The sequence below is a fragment of the Populus nigra genome, chromosome 12, assembly GCF_951802175.1.
Source record: "Populus nigra chromosome 12, ddPopNigr1.1, whole genome shotgun sequence".
NCBI lineage: Eukaryota > Viridiplantae > Streptophyta > Magnoliopsida > Malpighiales > Salicaceae > Populus > Populus nigra.
In genome coordinates this window covers 6,632,327-6,653,404 of record NC_084863.1, presented here as the reverse complement: position 1 = coordinate 6,653,404, position 21,078 = coordinate 6,632,327, and the positions used below count along the sequence as shown (strand labels likewise).

The window sequence follows — 21,078 nt, the reverse complement described above, 5'->3', positions numbered from 1 at the left end:
AGCAAAGGTTTGTGTCAAGCAATTTTCCTATAACAATGCACAAGCATGGTACTATTCTCATGCTTTTTAATACACCTACATTAACATTATTAGGTTTTTTCTAAATAAAAACTATAGAATTAATTGCATCAAAATAAGCATGAATACATGGACTTGGACACCTAAAAGACATACCAAGGCATTTCTTAGTATATTAAACATAACAAAAAACACAACATAACTTCAATGTGATAGTCTTCAACATGCAAACGGCTCCATGAATATAAACAACCATAAGCTTATTACTTGGCCCATATAATTTATATCTATTTTCATAATTTTTTATTGGGAAATTTTATCTCCCACAAATCATGTTACAGTAAAAAAAATCTCAATTCCTTTATACAACAACCCTCTATTGGTGATAATAGAATGGAAGAACAGATAAAGTTGAATTATCTTAACGCTTAAGAAAGATATGGATAGAAATGGGACGAACAACAATCTTCCATACCTTTAATGGGTTGACAAAATATATGTAATTCCTAGAGAAATAAAAGTACAGATTTTAAGCAATTTTTTTTAAAAAACAACCAACCAATCAATTTTTGTTTATAAGCAATTATATATTATTTATTAACTGAAGTAAAACACCATTAAATAATTTTATTTATAATATATAATTTTATTATCATGACCAATATATATAATTGCGGACAAGGTACAGGTATGACATCTTCAATGAGTTGTTCATGCCACTACAGGTAGGTAGACTACTTCCGAACTCAGTCCTTCGTCTTGCTAAAACAGTTCCATGAAAAAAAGTCTTTTGTTCCTACGAAACTTGTACAGTATACCAAGTGCAAAATTCTCAAGATCTTTCATGGAGAAGAGATTTCAAGGAAAGGAGAAAGCCAATAATAAAAAAAAAATACAAGAAAAGGATTGTAACTTTCTACTAAAGAACGACTGATAAGAAAATGATTTTGATTTGACATACAGAACTTTTTTCTCCTTGTGATGAATACACTTTTTCTTAAAAGAATCTGCTTCGGCTTACAAGCTCTTAATCAATGTCTGAACTCTACAGAAAGTTCAGGGTTATAGGCATTGGAACATGACCTCCTATACTTCAGATTTATAAAAAAGAAAAAAACAAAAGAGTATGAAATGGAAGATAGAGTTTTCCTTTCTGTATGTATACACACAAAACTTAATGTTTGACTAACATGGCCTCCAGCTTCCCCTTCCTCGCAGCATGTTTCAGTTTCTCAAGTGCAACGAGTCCGACCTGCCTAACTCTTTCTCTGGACAACCCCATGCTGATAATAGCAAGAATCAACAAACTATAAATTTCATGGCACTCAAATCTAGTCCTCATTTATACAAAGTCAGCAAGCAGAAGCAGTGCAAAAATTTACTCACCGCTTGCTAATGTCCTCCCATGTGAGGCATTCTTTATCTAAACCATGGTAAAGACGTATAATCTCTCTTTCTCGTTCTTGAAGAGCTGAATCGATAAGCTTGTTTACTTCCTCCTGTCAAATACACTACTCAACAAATTAGCCTTTTTTCTCTTACAATCATCTGGAATCCGAATACAGGAGGATGAGTTATATATATATATATATATATATATATATATATATATATATATATATATAATTGTGCCTCTCAAAAAACTCAACCATCCTTTTGAAACTCTACACAAAATATCTCACTTAGTATGGTTCATGTTTTTTGAGTTTCTATGCTGTCTACAGCATCACCTCATGGTAAACCTAAGCTGTATAAGTTAATTGCGGGTTTGTTCTTCCATTCAAAAGTTTTTCCTTCTCATTACAAATTCTTGTTTTCTTGTTCTTTTTACCTTGAGTGCCCACTCATCTACTCCATGCCATGGGTTGTTCTCGAGGCGATTATCTGCAATGTACTTTGAAAAAAGAGAGAAAGAAAATAAGTCAATGATGAAAAATAGACACATGAGAAGGATTTGCAGGACGGAGAGTTGAGCTTCACTTACACTATGGTGTGTTTCTCCTGGAAGACCATTCAAAGAGGGGAACGCTTCCCTATCAAGTGAGAAGACCTTACTGATAGCCTGCGTATGATGACATTGTTTGGTAGGCAGAAAGAGAGACTGAAAGGCTATAGAACAAGCAGATTCATAAATTTAGTACCTCAGTAGCATTCCTAACTTTCCTTTGGGACATATTCAAGCTTTCTGCAATTCTCTGAAGATAATAATGAAATAAGAAGATTCGTATGGGAAACAAGAACAAAACAGAATAAACAAAATTAAATATCTCCTCATCAAAGAAAAAGGGATTAAGAACGTTCACAAATGGTCAACTTTTTGGAAATTGAATGATGCACCAGCACTCAATTCTTATACACAGGAAAAATTAAGAAACTAAATTTCTGTGATTTTGATCCTGGTAAAATAATGCACTTACATCAATTGATGGAGTCACTCCTTTCTCTTCTAGTCTAATCTTCGCATTCCGAATTAGGCCTAACCTTTCATGCAAGTGATTAGGCAATCTCAAGGTTCTTGAATTCTCAACTAAAGCTCTTGAGACACCCTGTGTCCAAACAAAGATGTAAAAATGCATTAGTTTTGTAATATCACTGATGACTAGCTGGCATTATTATCGCAGCAAACTCAATTTTCAGGTACGAATTCCTTTGGGATAAAAAACACGGGCCGTGAATGCTAAACTTCATAGGAAGACAAGTTTTCGAATATAGGTTATTAGAATGTAATGATGCAAAAGATTTGTGTGGTTATTATCTATTGTGGGATATGCATACAACTGCTGGTGGTAATATCTGATGTTCCAATATATGAAGTTGTCTACAATCTAAAAGGAAAAATCAGCCTTACCTGACGTATCCACCAATAAACATAAGTTGAGATTTTGAACCCTTTGGAAGAATCAAATTTCTCAATACCTCGCAATAGCCCAATTAAACCTGCCTGCATGAGAAATATTACAAACATTACATGTAAGAGGTCGGCCACAACTCTATCCAAGCTACTCAGATACATGGATACCGGCATTTCATACTTGAAGTGAAGCAAAAGAAAGTAACCTGAACAAGGTCAGCCATTTCAGCACCCATGTTATCATTTTTTTGAGCAATGGACATAACCAGACGAACATTGCTCATGGCCAGCTTCTCTCTTGCCAAGGAGCATTGAATCAATTGTGACTGTAAGTCAGCACGAGAAATCCTCAAGGAATCCGCAAGTTGTTCATCTGAGGGCTCACAACCTAATCTCTCCTTCAGACTGAAATTTCCAGATTCGAATATATTGATCATACAGCAATGGAATGAAACAAAAATGAAAGACATGGATCGCATGTTTTATAAATGAGTGTTCAGCACTCTAAAGAAAATTAAATCATGATTTCTCTTCACATAAAATTGTCCCAAGTTTCGAGAACACGGAGCAAGGTGTGAATGATAAAGAAAGAAAAAATCATTGCCATCCATACCGTTGCCCTCAATTATATCTGCCTTTGTCACATTCAAAATCTATTTTACGTCAGAAAAATGCAATAAAGCTGCTTATCATAGATTCAACAAGGTGTGCAAACAAATAACTACACTGAACTACAAAACTTCTCTTATCATTAATATTGTATTCTCACCTGGATTTATGGTCCTCTAAGGAAAGACCAGCTCTAATTATCCTTGACAGACGCACAACTTCTGTATGGGGAAGCACCTCATCACTTACTACACCCTTCACATAACCTTTCAAACGATTCAGCAGTAGATCTGGACTAATATCCGACCTCAGCAGCTTAAAGTCACTACTACGTGACATGAATTTGCTTTGGTTCTGATTTTTTCTCTTGTTATTCAACCTTCGTTGTCGAGCAGACACCCCAGAACAAGTGACAGGTATCTTCTTGTTACTTCTTTTAATTTTTGAGTCACTTGAGTTTATCCTCTCAAAAGAAAGATTCCATTGCTTTTCTAGCATAGACTTCTGCAGCAAAATGAGAGCTTCTACTGAATAGTCGAGAACAGAACTTTCTTCTTCGAAGTCATCTAATGTCTTGAACCATGTTGCCAAAGTTGAAGAAGCAGAAGCAGTATCAATAAGTTCTTTAAGGGCTTTATTGGAGTAGGACGAGGGGAAGCTGGGGCCATATTTTGATGACTTTTTTGCAACAATCACACTCTTTGTTGTTGTAATTTGATGGTGGGCTATTCCATGATCATTGACATTGGAAAGCTTTTCTGTGAGGTCTGAATAATAAAAGGAGGAACTCAAGAGCCTCTTTCCTGTGGCGAGTCCAATAAATGAAGCTGTGGCCATCATATGGATACTTTCAGGTTTGTACAATAATCATCACAAGCTTTTAGAAAATTGATGAACCAGTCTACCGCTCTTCAAGCCTACTCTATTCACAAGGCTCCGTGCATGTACATATTGTTTAGGATAAATCTCCCTAAAGCTCACTTTGATAGCCCTTCTGGAATTAAAATCGAAGGAAATTGGGGGAAAAAAACAAATATTAGGCTCCTCAATAGGTAAAAAAAAAAAAAGAAGAGCAACTATATGTTTGGTAGATTGTAAAAAAATGTATGGAGACAATAATGATCCTCGTCGCATCACATTCCATAACAATCTACCAAATTTCGTGTAAGTTCATTGTATTCAAACTATCCAAAATAAACAACTACATGAGTATCAGGGAATGGGGTCACAGATATGGATATGCAGAGGATCAGTATCCAGAAACCAAGTAAATAGAGTTGAACCAAGAATTTCTAAAAACATCAATCTCCAATCATATAGGAAATGGAAAGAAATATAACAGTGAAGTTAAAAACAAAGATCCCATCAAATACTAAATACAAAACTAATATGATGCAAATTAAGTATTAAACCATAGTTTAATTTTCTTTACTGCATTAATAACAATTGAGATATATTACCATGCCCGAAACAGGTATGTGTTATATAACATCTTGAAATCAAGCTTTAGCCAATAAAGTGAGACTTTGATGTTAAACCATGAATGAGTGGAGGTCAGATACATTAACTCAGTCCCAATACTCCAAGTGTTGAAGTAGAAGCCCATATCGTTTGCAGAGCTAATGATCACAAATGGTGTTTACAGTTGTGGGTTATTCTTCATATTTACTACTATATTTTCAAATTATGAGCTATGCAAGCTCTTCTCTGTCTAAACTGTCCCCCAGAAATTGGGTTCCAAGATCCAAACAAAGTGGCCAAAAGAACAAGAATAATTCAGTTTACAGCAGAAGAATAAGGAAACGCAAAAGAAAATTTAGAGAGTTTTGAAAGAAGAGAAATGGTGTATAAAGTTGAAGAGCTGCATACCTGGAAAACAACAGTTTGTTAGGAAAACAAGAGAAGCAGAAGGTGATAGGGAAGAGGTGAGGATTCCAAAGTGAGCAAGGGGCAGAGTGGTTGTAAACTGCACCTAGCCTTGTTCCAACCTTATTTGTCTGAACGAATGATTTTTTTTTTTTATTATTATTTTCAATTTTATCCTGTTTTGATAATCTTACAACTATAATACGATGATTTCAGTAAAGAAAATGGAGGGTAAAAGCTTATATATATATATATATATATATATATATATATATATATATATATATATACATATAAATATATATATATATATATATATTTGTTTTTGCATTAAAAAATTATTTTTAAAAAAATATTATGCTAATATATTTTCAATTAATAAATACTTTAAAAAACAATCAAACATCTTCTTCTAAAATGTCACCACCTCACTTATTTTAACACTAAAACCAAACACTCTTAATTATATATATATTTCTTAATATTTTTATTTAATTTTATGCTAATATAAAAAATAAAATTTTAAAAAAATATTAATTCAATATATTTTTAAACTAGAAATACCTTCACAGCACTATACTGTTTCAAAGGTGGTAGAAGATATGGGAAGGGGAGTTGCTATTGGCCATTAGAGATATTGGATCCATGTTTGAGTGGCGTAGAGATTGCCATTTTGCCTCTTTCCTTTTCTTCTCTGTTTTGTTCTTTTCCTTGTTTTAATTCGAGAAATGGGAACTGAGCAAGAAATCGATGGGTCTGCTACAAATCCATGTGTCCCCGCTTCAATAAACTATGTGCTTCACACACGCTCTCTCCCTCATCTTTACACTTGCAGATATTTTGTAATTTTAATTTCATTATTATTATTATTATTATTATTATTATTATTTTGGGTTTCTAAATCTAAACCAGTCACACACCACAAACATTGTTTAATCTCAGAAGGTTGAAAATTACATAACTTCATGCTCGATGCGACTTGGACAGATTGGTTTGAACAAGTAGTATTTATTTTAATCTCAAAAGACAAAGTCCTTGATTCGTTCATGCCACCTTTCTTCCTTGAGTGAATCGTTTTTTCACAGCACAGACTCCTCACTTCTTGATTAGCCAACACCATTGGCCCAAGAGGAAGTATATCCTTATAGCTTCCTGCTTCACCTGTTTTCTCAGTGCCAAATTTGCCACTTCACAGCATGAAACTTGTGGGCTTGAAGAGGTTGTTCTCTTCAGGGTTTTGCCAGGCAAGAAGATGAATCCCTAAACATTACATCCAACTAAGGACTCGGAATCTTGTATTTGAAAAGTCCAATTTACACCAGCAATGTAAAAACTCTTCACTGCCAGCGAGCTGGGAATCATAAAATACCTCTATTTACCCCCAACAATCCACCAAATTCATTGTAGAGCTTACAGCAATCTGAGTAAATACGATTCAATTTACACTTGGAAACAGTTGACTCAACCTTCACATCTTGACTCCCAGTTGAATTCTTCCTCTGGCCTTAAACCTCGTTGATAAACTTAATCCTTCACATGCATCAAATGCAGTCACGATTGAGATGCATAAAATGAAAACCTGAGAAAGGGGTGTTCGGGGCCACATAATTGATGGAACCAAGAAACAAAAAGATTGCATGTCAAAAATCAGGGCATGAAAGAAACCACAATGATGAATTATATTTTATGCAAGCATAATGAATGAGCATGTTTCAGATGAGGATTTTCGAAGCAACAGCCCACTAAGTATGTGAACTAATAATGGGGAACAACTTTCTTCCAACACAATAACAAAATCATCACAGTAAGAAATTCAGGTGGCTACGAAACTAGGCAATCCTTTCAAAGTCTTTTCTTCCTCGGGATGGTGGTGGAATGCTATTGAAATTGGCCCTACGCCCTACAAAAGATTTCCAATAGTAGTTAATAAATTTCAATTCATGTGGATCTAACAAACAATTAAGCAACTCAGTCAGAAAGTACCCCATGGCATGCTGTTGTTCAATGAACTACTTCCTGGAGAACGTTGCCCCCCGGAATTGAAGCTGGAAGAAGGGGGCTGGACCTTGATATGATTCCATTCACTACCCCGAACAGTGGGCCTTCCATGACTAAACCGCTGAGGGGGTTGCTGTCCTAAACGGCTTGGAGAATTTTGTGAGATATGAGGTGTAAAGTATGAAGGCTTTGACATTGAACGACCATATCCAGCATGAAGATCATGTGCTGAAGGCGGGCTTCCCGCGTCAACATGTGAAAATGCATGAAAAGGCCCATTTCTGACATAATCATAATACAACCACAAAGGAGAGAAGAATAGTAAGAAATATTTAATAGTAAACACATAACACCCACTGGTCCCTTCTCGAGAAATAAGAAGGAAAAAAGAAAAATAAATGGTAGAAAACACGAATTATATATATAATAGATAACATGAAGCAACAATTTCAGCATTATCTTAATTTACGCTGATCAAATTTCAAATTTTGAAGTTTCATATATACAATCAGTCAATCAACAGTTTCTACATTTTCTTCTACGTTGAAATTTCGTTTGCTTGAATAGTGAAAGTTCTTGCTGCCCATTTTGCCCAATGTTTGATTTATGTTAGACACCACCGCTTGGGCAATAGTTAAAAAATAATAGTAATAATCATAACTTGAAAAAATTCAGGCAACCATGTAAATTGAGAGAAACTGTATACTTTTTACTCAACAAAAAGCATACCTTTGGTTTAATGAGCTGGAGCTTGCATTTGAGGCTCGGTTCGATCTTCCAACACCTACCACTGGAACACCAGAACCAAGATGCATGCTATTGCTAAACTCCGTGCTTATGGAACTCACATCAGAACCATCCTCTTGAAGAAGAAGTTCATCACTGGAAAATGAATAACAGATGCCACACTAAGAGATTAAACAAACACATGGTAGAAAATACAAGTGCATACTATTTTAAATTGCCCTTGAAATATTCTTTGGAGATGTGGTGACAGTTGCATTGCCACCCATGGCTCCACCAGTTAGTGTTCAGAAAAGAGAAGCAGTCAATGAAAAAGTAAAATAGCCAAAACAACTGTTATCTGATGTTTTTTATGCTTTTTAAATGTGCTTATTATTTCTTCATGAAATAGAAAAATAGCCTTCTACTTTTCATATGTAATATTTATTATGATTTTTACTTTTAGCACAACTCTCGCCCAAAATCTTTTCTTGCCACAATTATTTAGAAATAGCCACAAAAATGCCAAAAGTACTGTCAAAACAGATTATAAGCAATGTATTTATTGAAACTTTATTAACTGATCATGAACACTAATACCAAAGTCAAAATGCTTTGAGCTTACATCCTATTTAAACCTTGAATTAAGCAAATACATTAGCATGATGAAGAAAATACAGCTCCAAATTTAGCACTGGCTTACTCCTAAACGAGTTACATTATGAAATGTGATGTGAATAAACCTACCAATAAAAGATGAAGTCATACACATGACTGAATCCCAACATACAAGCAGACAGGCACCAACAGCCTAAAAATGGTTTAACAGGGGCAGTATGCTACATGGGGCAGATAAGAACCCTAAGGATGAAGTGCTGGTTTTAGTCATCTAAGGTTAACAGCTAAAGAAAAGCCTGAGGTTCCATTTAATGAAAAGATTGGTTTCTAACAGTAATAACGTTAGGGAAAAAAAAAGGACAACCATGAACTGCTTTCATCAAAGGCTAGCAATAGAGCAAATAAAGACCTTAAGCGGTGTGAATATCTCATAAAAACAACAGGGCGAATCATAGTCACATCTAGCTAAATAACAACTTTTATAACATGTCAATACACACAAAGTTAAATTTTTTAACATATTTGATTCAATAAATTCTTCTTTTTTACTGAAAAGAAAAAAATAATCCTAAGCAGTGGATGGACAACTCTCTTTTTTATGCTATGTTCAATAAAACCATCAAAATCTGTTCCTTCCAATGTTATTTTGTTTGCAAGTATATGTGAAGGTAATATGCAAGGTATCAATGTAACTCAAAAGAACATATGATAGAAACTAACAATATAAATAACTCTCATTGTTACCTGTAATTGGGATCCCAGTCCCCTGGATCCGGCAGTGAAAGGCTAGCCTCGGGCTTATCATGAATAGGCCCTGCACTTTGAGGACATTTCATATTTGGAGCAGGCTTAAACGAGCCTGGAATACTCTGAATGGTTGAGGGACCTGCTGCACTTCCACTGCCTCCTTGTTGCTGCATCCAGCTTGACTGCCGATGTGAGGGTGAACTACCAAGTACTGAAGGATTTTCCTCAGATTGGTTAGAGCAAGCACCATCAGTGGATTGTCCTTGCCAATTTGAAGATGTACAATCTTGAGATTGATAACTTCCAGAATGCCCCCAACTTTTTCTTCTATTAAATTGTGTAACTGCAGCCATTTTTCCTAGAGGCGATCCATGACTGCAGCTTCTTGCAGGGGAAGTGGGACCATAATGTCCAGGAGAACCAGCTGAAGCTTGACTGTAGGAGCTTGGTGGAGTAAACTGTGAAGGACTGGTTCCAAGGGGAAGTGGTGCAAAATTTCCTGCTGATGGACTCATACCAAGACCATTTCCATGTGAATATTGAATAAACCTCCATCTTGCATCTGGACTACTTCCAAGCAATGCCAGACCAGCCTGTGGATGCATGTTCATGCCAGATGGAGCAACTGGTGAATAATATGCAAACATATTACTGCCATCTCCATAGCTTCCATAGCTGCTTCCAAGGCCAATGCCATCATTATAGCTACCATGGCTTCCTACACTACCATAACTAGTACCATGACCATATGGAACCGCCTGGAAATGTGGGCTATTATGCAAGGAAACTCTGGCCCTTCCATGATTCTACATAAGAAAGAGAAGTTATGATTATATATTTTCCCCTTTTTTCTTATTCCCCAATTTTTTCATGCGTTTGCAGTGATGTAATGCATCTTTCTTATTTTGAAGGTAAGTTGTGGAGGAAAAGTGTTCAATCCTGGCTAGTTAAAAAATAATGGGAAAAAAAAAACATGTGAGCTCACATTAGGAGAGAGACCAGCAGCAAACCAATGCCCTCCACCTGGGTGATGGTCCACCTTGATATTTTGGGAAACAGGCTACAACCATAGAGAGAGATGAGTACACTATCAAAAGAATAATAATCATTAAATACACCTAAACTCCCAGAAAACTATTAGTACAACATATGATGCGAATAATAAAACAAGAAGTCTGACCTTTAGAAGGACAAAATAGGTAAAGGAGATAGAAAAACATGCATAGACAGAATAAAATCAACATTTTTTATGGAACATTAATTCTTCTTCCTTCATATGAGTTAAATAATTTCCTAGCTCATTATGCGAGAAAGATGATTGTGAACAAAAACCAACTAATTAAAATAGAGCAGATAGTTCTCTTGAACTTCATAATTATTTAGAAAACAGAAACATATATGAGCTTATTAGTGAAAGTAAGAATCAAACATATGGGCAGGATGGAGCAAACCAGGCAATACATGGATCAGTAAATTAATTATAAGAATTAATCCAGAAGAACAATAAGCTGGTTACTCTTTAATGAAAATATCACAATCTTCCAGTATGATCCCGGATTAAATCTTAGAATGTCAATGTAACAACTCATACACTACTCTACTTACCATACGAGGGGTCTCCACGGGAGGCTTGTATGGGCATATGAAAGGTTCCCCAGTTACAAAAGGATGTTTTGAAGCCTGCACATGAATGAATTATGCCTCCATGTATCCACAAATACAAAGTTATAATTAATTATGAAAGAAATTGCTCAAAACTAAGAAAAACTTAAATTACCTGAAAAGGGGACCACCGTTTCGCAGGATCAAACTCAACAAGACCCCTCAAGAAATCAATCAAAGCTAATCGTATTTGACTTTCTGTAATGTGTTTAACAACAGCAATTAGCAGCTTCTAGAAATGATAGCAACATATTAATTAAAATGGTTTCATAAAATCAGATTCTCCGGATATAAGAACCACCTTTCTTCATATCTTCCAGTGGCAAATTCTTTCTGTAAGGATAGTTTGTAACAATTGCCTCAAGGTTCATATGATGGAAATACTCCTTTCCAATAGATGGTTTCTTCCGCTCTCTCTGGAAACAAAACCAAAATCATCACAATGAGGATGAGAATAAAATGCAGCAAACAATAGAAAAGAATGGTATACCCTTGTCTATTGATATTAGCTCTTGAGGAAAGAATAAAAGGAAAAAAAATCACTTAGGAAGCTCTAACTTGTTCTTCTATTAATTGATTTTCCACTTCCAAACTACAACACGAACACTTACAGATTCATATTCTTCCACTGTTAATGCTTGGTATGCATTTCTTCCTCCCAAAGAAACTTCGCCACTCTCTAGATTCTGAACACTCCCAATGCACTTGAAGAACTTACTAACATTCTTTGCCTCTTTGAGGACATAATCAGGGGGTTGTCCTCTACAAAATGTCAACAAGAAAATAAGTTATTCTTCAAATAAATAATGAACACAAGTAACACAACAAATCAAAGCATTAAATACCACCCCCTACTAGTTCCAGTGCTCTAACTGGCATAGACAAATCACCCGCAAAATAAGACCCGCAAAATAAGATCAATTCCCAATAGCATTGGTTGCACCCCCGCTGCTCATGCGTGCTTTTTAACTTTTATAAATTAGCTTATTATAAGTAATAACTTTGGGGAAAAACAAGTACAATTTACTTATATGTGCATGTATGGTTCTTCAGAATAATTTACCCACACACGGCTGTATTGACTAAGATGGTGACAAAAATGGACAAGATAGTGATTGCATGGGCCCACTAGTTAACTTGCTTAGGGCCTGCTTAGCATAATTACAGGTATTAAACTCTCATAACAGTCAGTTATATCAAACTGCAAATCATAAATCCAACTTCGATAAATGAATTTAAAGAACTCTCAAAGGAGACACAAAAAGCTTCCTCAAAACACGTTAAAACAATAACAAGTAATAACAAATCATTCCCTTCTCTTTTGTTTTCTTCTCTTTTTTTTGGAAGGATTCTTAGAAAGCAGATTGAACTACAATATCAAATACTCTCCAGAAAAAAGAAGCAAGGAATGAAAAGTAAACATAGGGAAACAAAAAAGAGAGATAGGATCTATGTCATTCTTCTGACAGGAGAAGTCCATGGTTCAACAGGAGGCAGCTCACATGAGGGCCAGGGTCTTTAAACAGCATAGATGTAAAAGTGTTCAAGGTGCCGTGGACCTTCTTATATGCTGAATCATTGAGAAATTCATGAAATTTATATAAGTTTTCCTTTCTATTATCCTAGTTGAAGTACAAGTAGATGCAGATGATATTCAAGCCCCCCTAATTCACTATTACGTTGAATCATTGAAGTTTTCTTTGGGTTATTCTACAGGCTCCATTATATTTTCCCTTTTGTGGTAGTGCATCTGTTCTGCCTTGTACCACTGAAGAGCCAGCTAATTATATTTCAAAAGCAACTGCACAGAGCCTTGAACTTAATTCAATTGATCTTCTCCAACAATTATAATAGTATAGGTCTTTCAGAAACAATAGTCTATTGGGATTGGTCCAGCAAAGCATTTCATATTTCTTCCATTATATAGAGTCATAAGCATTTCAGGTCTGTGTCAACTAGCATCTAAAAGTAAAGCATGTGCAATAAAGAGATTAAGGTATAATTAGCAAATACATCTACAAATCAATTGGACTCCCTATTGAGGGAACATTTATGTAAAGTAGCAAATATATCTACAAATCAATCTGACTCCCAATTGAGGGAACATTTATGTAAAGCTAGCTAACATGAATGCTGGCATTCAGCAACAAGTTTGCTTGGAGAAATTATTTAATACGGAACAAGCTCCAAGCAAATGTGAAAGGACTTTCACAACCACAGCAATCAGACATCTTACAATTTCAGTTTAACTAAGAGTTAGATTAATGATGTTCTACAGTTGACTTATTTCCTAATCCAGCAAGTTCATGAGAAAAGATTACACCAGCTTATGTGACCCTTCATTTTCGTGCATGAAGACCTAATTCTGTCATTTTGCTATGTGCCATTGCTTCACTGTTAACTATCAAAATTCAATAATTTTTTTCATTCTACAGTTCATAACTTGAAATGATTCTAACTCCAGCTTCAGGAGTCTGATTTAAAAATAAAAAATAAATACGATGAGTATCAATATACTCATTTCAAGTTATCTCTTCCCGTACATACAAATGATAACAATCATGAAACCAAAAGATTGGCACACCCACTGGAAAGGGTGAAAAGAGGTGATGATCTGTTACCCCACACATGGTCCCACTGAAAAGAGTCTTGATAAGGAGATCCTTAAGATAGTTGGAAGCCTACCCTTCATTTTTGCATGAAGTGGCTGTTATCAAGAGCCAAACATGCACCCTTCTGGTTGTAAGGTTACCACTGCACCAATCAATGGCCCCTTGCAACACTGAAGAAAAATGATTTTTTCTTTTCATATACAGACAGTTATTTCCACAGTAGATCTATCAATAATCATGTCATTTTTCTTGTTTAATGGTCATTTTGTAATTCAATAAAACACATACAAAACAGAAAGGACATCAAATTCATATTCTTAGCAACACACTTACGATATTTGCAAATATATTTCACTCCTATACTGCTGATAGAGATGACTTACCCAAGTATTTCAATCATTCTCCTCAAGAGATCAAATTCTGAAGCACCAGGAAAAAGTGGCAATCCTAGAAACAATTCTGCAACTATGCACCCGAAGGACCACATGTCAATAGCCGTAGAATATCTAGAATAGATTAAGGTCCCAGATAACACCCCCATGATTCTAGGATGTGAGCATGAGTGTACACATATGATATAATATAATAAAAAAATCATGAAGCTATATTTTTACTGAAAGGATACTGACAACCTAGAAGAACTTCAGGAGATCTATAGTAACGGCTCTGCAGAATAAACAGAGATGCCATTACAGGTACTTAACAAGTTGATAGAAATAAAATGAAAAAGATGGAGCAGACATAAAGATAACCTGAATGTAGGAGTAAACAGTGCGGTCTTCCATGCATGCTGATCCAAAATCAATTATCTTAATTTCTGCAGGCTTCAAACTGTTTTTTCAAGATAAAAAAATTTCAGTTGAATAGAAATGAAATTTGTAATAGGTTTGAGGCTAAACACATCATGAATAATTAATTACCTTGTGCACAGAAGAATGTTTTCTGGCTTCAGATCACAATGGATTATCCCAGCATCTTTTAACAGAGCCAATCCACGTAAAATCTTTTTAAGAACACATTAAACAAGAAATGAGAACAAATTCAATTCTGATATAATGCAACATGGCAGCAATTTTAAAGTTGCCATACCTGCTTAGAGAATAATTGGACAATGCTCAATGATAACCCCCTAAATTGATTTATCTTGATAAGCTCATACCTGAATAACTTTAAAAGTCAAGTATATGCTGCTAAAAAGAACTTAAAAAAAAAAACAGATGACCAAAGATTCGCAGAAAAGGTAAGTCGGGAGAGCAGCTTTTCCAACAAAATGCAACTGCACACTAAATGTAACTATGTAAATAGCCCTTAACTTACAGATTTGTGTCAAGAAGTTCAAAACAGATACATAAATGCCGCTGGTATACAAAGTAATCATATATACGAACAATGTGATGCTTATCCTCAGGATCATACTTCTTGTTTAACTGTTATAGGAAAGCATGGAGCAAACATAAAGAGACATCATTACTAATATCACAACAAGTGTGGCACAAAGAGTGGAAGAGCTTTTTAATTACCGTTGTCAAAATAGATACTTCAACCAGAGCTTGCTGATAGTAAGCAGGTTGGTTTTTTATTATCTTCACAGCAACAAAACTGTTAGTTTCTGCGACCCAGCATTTAGCAACCTGCCCAAAAGTCCCATGACCAAGAACATCCTTGACTATGTATCTGCAGATATGATGTGATAAGTGAGTCATTGATCTCATATTTACTACCATGCAATCTAAATTGTGTGCTTCTGTTCTCGTCGCCTACTGAATGGAACTTCTAAAGAAGGAGAGGAACAAACAGTGAAAGTAAATATAGTATCAATGTTTCAAAGACTGAAGAATATTCATTCATATTGGAGGAAGGAAAACCTAAGAATTTAATGAATGTATTGAATTTAATATTTTCTCTAGATTTTCTTAGAATCTGTTTTGATTTCTGAACTTCTATCAAACTTCATCTTTCTTTCTTTCGTATATTGAATTTTGCTAACTTCAACTTTTTATTTTGTGGATGACAAAGCACAAGGCTCATAATGATTTAGAAAAGTAAAGTTATAATTGGGAGAGAAAAAACTGTAAATATTGCAGTTCCAGTGCACTAGGATATTCTGTTCTCCCAAAACACTCTCTCAATCAGAATAATTTAGTTCAATTGCTGGATTAATTATTATTAGGATTCTCGTTCTTCTAGCTCGTATAAAAGAAAAGAAGGCTTTTTTTCTTTTTCTTTTTCTTTTTTTGAGAATTCAAGGAAAAAAACAGGTCAGTGATACACACATGTGCATGAACAAAATCACCTAAAAACTTTGATAAGAAAAACTGAAACATCATGCATCCATAGAGAGAGAGGCTAATACATGAACAAACATTGGACTGCTTGTATCTAGGATTTGCAGAGAATGATTCATTACAACTACATGGAATTCAGACTAGAATTTGTCTATCATCAAAATCAAAACTCATTAAAAATTGCAAAAAGCGCAGCTTATTTTTACAAAGATGTCAAACAGGAATCAAAGATGTAAAGAAAACTAAACATATGGGTCAAGGACTCAAGGTCGTAAGGGACTTTATATGAATTGTTTTTTTACCAATTCACTCAAAATATAATGCATAAACTTTTTTTGTTCAAAACCAAGTACAGGAAAAAAAAAAGAAAAAAAAAGGGAGTTCCAGAAAAATAAATGCAGAGGAATCAAAACGACAAACATAAACAAACCTTCTCTGTGTGTCTAAATTTACCAAAGCAAAGTTCACAGTCAGAATAAGATCTGAGTTCACATTATCATGGCCGTCATTGAGGACTCCAGCTGATGGGCTGGTCAAATATCTTTTTGGATTTAATTCTTCGGAATATTTAAATTGTGGATTGCATGTCTGATATGTTTCGACAATGTCTTTGGTTAGCCTTGCAACCAACTGCATCATTAAAAACTTAAGAGTCAGCGCAAAAGTGTACCTCAAATAATTTTAACTCAACAGTACTCCACTACTCAAACAAAATTTGGTTAATAAAACAATAATAATGTTCACTTAGCCAAGCTAGAAAATAAAATGGCAGTTCAAATGGATTCTTGCAAGACGATCAGTGCACGAAAGATGAGAGATGATACAGCAGTAGTTAATTAACCATTCGCATCTATATGCATCCTTATAGGCAATGTTAACCAAAAATAGAATGTATCCTTAACAAGTTCGCACTGAGACTTCAGATGCTAATATGATGTCTGAATAATGTCAAGACATGTGTTCGCATATATGTTATATGTGATCTTTCCATGAGTGACATTTGGAGGATCTTTCACTGCTGCTTTTGCTTTCTAGGACAATTGTTTGGGAAGCTGGCAAGAAAAAAGGTCCTTGACTTAGCCTGGCCGAATGAAAGATCATAGGAATTCCGGATCAAAGTTAGATAGACACGATAAAGAAAATTCTCAATGTCTACAACTACCAAAAATGTTACTAACTTTCTTTGTTTCAAATGCGTCGAAATTGTAAGAAAAATGGTCCTCAAATGTCGGATGATGGGGCCAAAATGGATGCTCAAATTTCAGAAAGTAAAAAAAAGCATCCGGCTCACTATACGACTGGACTCTTAAAACTTTCCAGTTTAATTTGAAATTGTTCCCTTTATTGAGTATCCAAGCTAGGGGAGGGTTACATATTACATGTGTCACACATGCAAAAGATAAACCAGTCCTTAAAAAAATAAATCTTTCTAACCCTCTAAATCCAGTTGTCACTCTTCCCTTTACTTGCTCTATTGTGCATAGACTTCAACAGATCCAAAAAGAAGGTTCTTACAAAGACATATAGGGAACGATCATGAACTTCGGGTCATGGATTGTGGCAAATACTCTTTCGAAGTAAGCAGTTCAGGGTTTATTTATTTATTTATTTTTGTGAAATCAGCAGTTTAGGGATTAAAGCAGGATTTTACGAAAAGTCCTAGAAAAACAGTTGTGACAGTTCATTGTGAAGAAAACAGTATCCGCCATATAATTGATGTCAGCTCCTCTTAACTCTTGAGACCGAAATCCCTATAATTTTCAGGCTTCTAGGGAAATAACATAGTTAGGGTACTCATACTTAAAAGTGTGTGTTATGAAACAAGACTTTTAATAGGATTTTTTATTATTATTATTATTATTTGTAAAACCAGCAGTTTAAGGATTAAATATGAATTTTCACAAATTACTGCTATGTAAATAGTTGAAGTCATTGTGAAGTCAAATAGCGTCAGCAAGGATAATTGGTGTTATATATACAAAGGATCACAAGAATGGATAACAATAGAAGCTAGGGATTCACATGCAACCAGTATTTAAAGGTTCATAAGAATTTAGATATAGGTTATGAGTTCTTCTCTTCATGGGTTTTGATCCAGAAAGGACTATATTGTATTTATTTTTTGGAGAACATTTGATTTCAGTTTCTCTTTAACTCCTAAGACCAAAATCTCCAAGGAATAAGGATGGTTTGGACACTCATACATAAAAGGAGTGTGTTGTGGGACATTTTTATTGACTGGAGATCTAAAGATTCACAGATTGGATAGGGGGAGGGCTAAAGCTGGGGAAGATGATGAGGCTAACCAGAAACCTATTAACAAAAATATTGTGTTTACAGCTGAATCTTTTTATGAGGCTCTATTACAAAATATATGTGAAGTGGAAAAACTCAGTTCCCCAGGACAGAGCTACACAGAAGTGTAATCCTCCTAGATTTCTCCTTTTGCATGGAAGGCAGCTTGGGGTATGATTTTAACTATGGATAAAATCCAAATGAAAGAAGTTTTGATCGATTAGTGTTTTTTGTTCAAAACAGTTGCTGCATCTAATCGATCATTTATTTGCATGGACTAGGAGTTCATGGTGGTTGGCAAACAACGCTGTGGGTTTCTCTTGGTCATGGTCACTCCAGGACGAGGGTTTAAAATTTTGGGAGAGGGTTTCACTATTATTTTAGGCTATAAAGCACTAGCAATCTTAAAACTTAAAACTGACCAAGTCACGAAGCATGTAAATCTAAGTGGCTCAACAGCAGTAACATAAAAATATCAGCAAACATGAGACATGTGAAATATATAGCTCCAAGAGTTCCAACATAAGAACTCAAAGGCATCCAACCATTGGCTCCATCTTTGATCATCATGGTCAATCTTCTGCTGTTGTAATAAAAAATAAGGGTGGATCAGAGTCTCCCTGTCCTCACAAGAACTAAGAACTTGATAGGAAACATATCAACATGATCATATGGTTTTACATGGTTAAAGTTAAAAGTGCTGCAAGGGAAACTCCAATCTGGTAACAGTAGCAAATTTCGCAATGAAATGCTTTAATGATATGTGTCCTAGCCAAATTCAAAAGAAAGGATTTCTTCCCTCCCCCTCAAAGGCAGGATAAGGATCCTCTAAGCTCTCACATCTGCATTGTAACTATCAATCCCAAGTCTACACTTTCCATTATTAATCCAGAAATGCGTGCAACTCATTAGTTTCACAGTTTAAAGTCCAGAAAATTGTCTTTATTATAACTCCTCTTTGGGGATTATAACATTGTGTTACTCTTCACAATGGAAAATACTACTGCAGAAACAGAATAATGTTGTAGATATTTCTGGAATGTCATATGACATCACAACCTCAAAAAAGCCTACGCCCTTCCGGCCATAAGCATTCCAAGGAAAATATTCTTGTAGTTATATACAGAGCTTTCTTTCTTGTTCATTTTTTCCATAAATCAGCAAGACAAACATCTGCCTTTTAATTAATAATCTCCTAGAAAACACAGACAGATTCCATAAACAGCTACCATTAGGCCTTCATAAATATTTTACTTTGAAATGCAAAAGCTAAGGCAGTTAGATAATCTCAATGGTATACATGTAGACTAGTGCACCCAGTTATCACTCAAGCTATACCACTTAATTTTCAAATCCTAAACTTTTTACTTCAACCTTTGTATTAAACCCAAAACGCTCATATTCAGCATGCAAATTAAAGCCCACATAAACCACCAACAAAATCAATCAAATCAACAACATAATCCAAAATGACAAAAGTAAAGGAATAAAAACACTTACAGGTCTTCTTACAACAACACGTAAACTTTGCTCCTTGTTGGCAGGTTCACTCTCCTGCCTGTACCGTCCAAATGCCAGCTGCCTCGGCCGCCATGGAATTGATGGCTCATCCAATTCATTTGAACCGACTTCATCCATTGATTCCACAACTGTAACTAAAACCCCCTAACGATCAAACTTGAATACCCAATTTCTTCATCTATATAACAAAACAAAAACAACCCAGAATTTGATAGATGATCAGCAATTAAACCAACCCATTTGAGTCTCTTTAGTTGAGAAATCCAAGAATCCACCAGAAGATTCTAATCCCATTATCTCTCATTCACTCAAAAAGAAAGTCAAGAATCAAAAGATGCATCTTTACTTGATCCATTTAAGAGATCAAGAATTCACACAAGATTCAATATTTGATTGGAATTCAAGAGATTTTTGCTATTATTGCTATCGATTCTTGACAAATATATAGATGATGAAAACACGCAAAGCTGTGAGGAAAACAAAAGTAAAAAGGAGAAAAAAAACAGGATTAAAGAAAAGGAATCAAAATAAATATGAAGAAGATAAGTTAGTGTATTTTTTATTATTTAATAATAAAAATAAAAAGGATTAATTGATGAATAGATACAGGATTGAGGGCAGATAGTTTTTGAGGGAGGGAGGGATTCTGCTGTCTGTTTGTTTGTTTTTATGGAGTAATAGATAGAAAGAAGGAAAGGGGAAATAATTTCGTTCGTTGGTGTTTGCGCTCAAAAATGATGACAGAGTTCTTGTTTTTTTTTCTTTTTTTAAGATTTATGTTTGGTTATGGACTCTAAGAAAGTAAATTATAAATTAGTTCCTCTATTTCTACATAATTTCTCTAGTCTTAAAAACTAATTAATTAGTTTTAAATCTTAATTTAATATTAACAAGATTGCCTTATTTTCTCATTAATCTTTTTATATTATTTCATTTTTCTTTTTATTTCTTTAACAAAAAAATAAAATAAACTAAAAATAACATGAAATTGATAAAAAAAAAATCGATTAATTAATTTTTAAAATTAAATGGACTATTTAATTTATTTTTTTTAATCTAGAATAATAGGGTGTGAGTTTTTCATTGTAACACTGGACATAAATTAATGTAAATTATTACAATAAAATTATTATTTTGTCCTTCATTAAAAAAATTGGATGCGTTTTGTGTTAGGGGCAATTCAGTTTTTTCTAATGACATATTGGTTATTAAAGAATTGTCGAGGGGTATATTTTTTTTTCTTTTTAAACATAGTAAAGTGACTAATTTATTC

The 21,078-nt window shown here is 34.6% G+C and overlaps 2 protein-coding genes across 4 annotated transcripts; both read right to left on the bottom strand.

Annotated features, from left to right (window-relative positions):
* Positions 1 to 949: 949 nt before the first annotated feature.
* LOC133669096 (RNA polymerase sigma factor sigA-like) lies at positions 950 to 5,556 on the bottom strand. Of its 3 annotated transcripts, none has more exons than XM_062089115.1 (10): positions 5,348 to 5,556; positions 3,639 to 4,472; positions 3,076 to 3,274; positions 2,867 to 2,959; positions 2,436 to 2,564; positions 2,160 to 2,213; positions 2,003 to 2,080; positions 1,850 to 1,912; positions 1,405 to 1,517; positions 950 to 1,301 (listed from the first exon to the last, which is right to left on the bottom strand). In XM_062089115.1, the coding sequence occupies exons 2-10, from the start codon at positions 4,316 to 4,318 to the stop codon at positions 1,193 to 1,195; spliced, it is 1,518 nt and encodes a 505-aa protein (XP_061945099.1). In that variant the 5' UTR covers positions 4,319 to 4,472; positions 5,348 to 5,556; the 3' UTR covers positions 950 to 1,192. The 3 variants fall into 3 exon arrangements, with proteins under 3 accessions (XP_061945099.1, XP_061945100.1, XP_061945101.1); XM_062089116.1 differs by having other exon boundaries at positions 3,639 to 4,469; positions 5,348 to 5,530; XM_062089117.1 differs by lacking the exon at positions 950 to 1,301 and having other exon boundaries at positions 1,472 to 1,529.
* Positions 5,557 to 6,999: 1,443 nt separating this feature from the next.
* On the bottom strand, positions 7,000 to 20,568 carry LOC133669199 (dual specificity protein kinase YAK1 homolog). The gene is made up of 19 exons (XM_062089250.1): positions 20,042 to 20,568; positions 19,785 to 19,939; positions 16,420 to 16,619; positions 15,225 to 15,378; positions 15,022 to 15,131; positions 14,794 to 14,863; positions 14,625 to 14,707; positions 14,457 to 14,535; positions 14,330 to 14,370; positions 14,088 to 14,210; positions 11,704 to 11,854; positions 11,394 to 11,508; positions 11,208 to 11,290; positions 11,036 to 11,110; positions 10,416 to 10,490; positions 9,428 to 10,236; positions 8,072 to 8,224; positions 7,328 to 7,623; positions 7,000 to 7,244 (listed from the first exon to the last, which is right to left on the bottom strand). The coding sequence occupies exons 1-19, from the start codon at positions 20,097 to 20,099 to the stop codon at positions 7,174 to 7,176; spliced, it is 2,901 nt and encodes a 966-aa protein (XP_061945234.1). The 5' UTR covers positions 20,100 to 20,568; the 3' UTR covers positions 7,000 to 7,173.
* Positions 20,569 to 21,078: the final 510 nt, after the last annotated feature.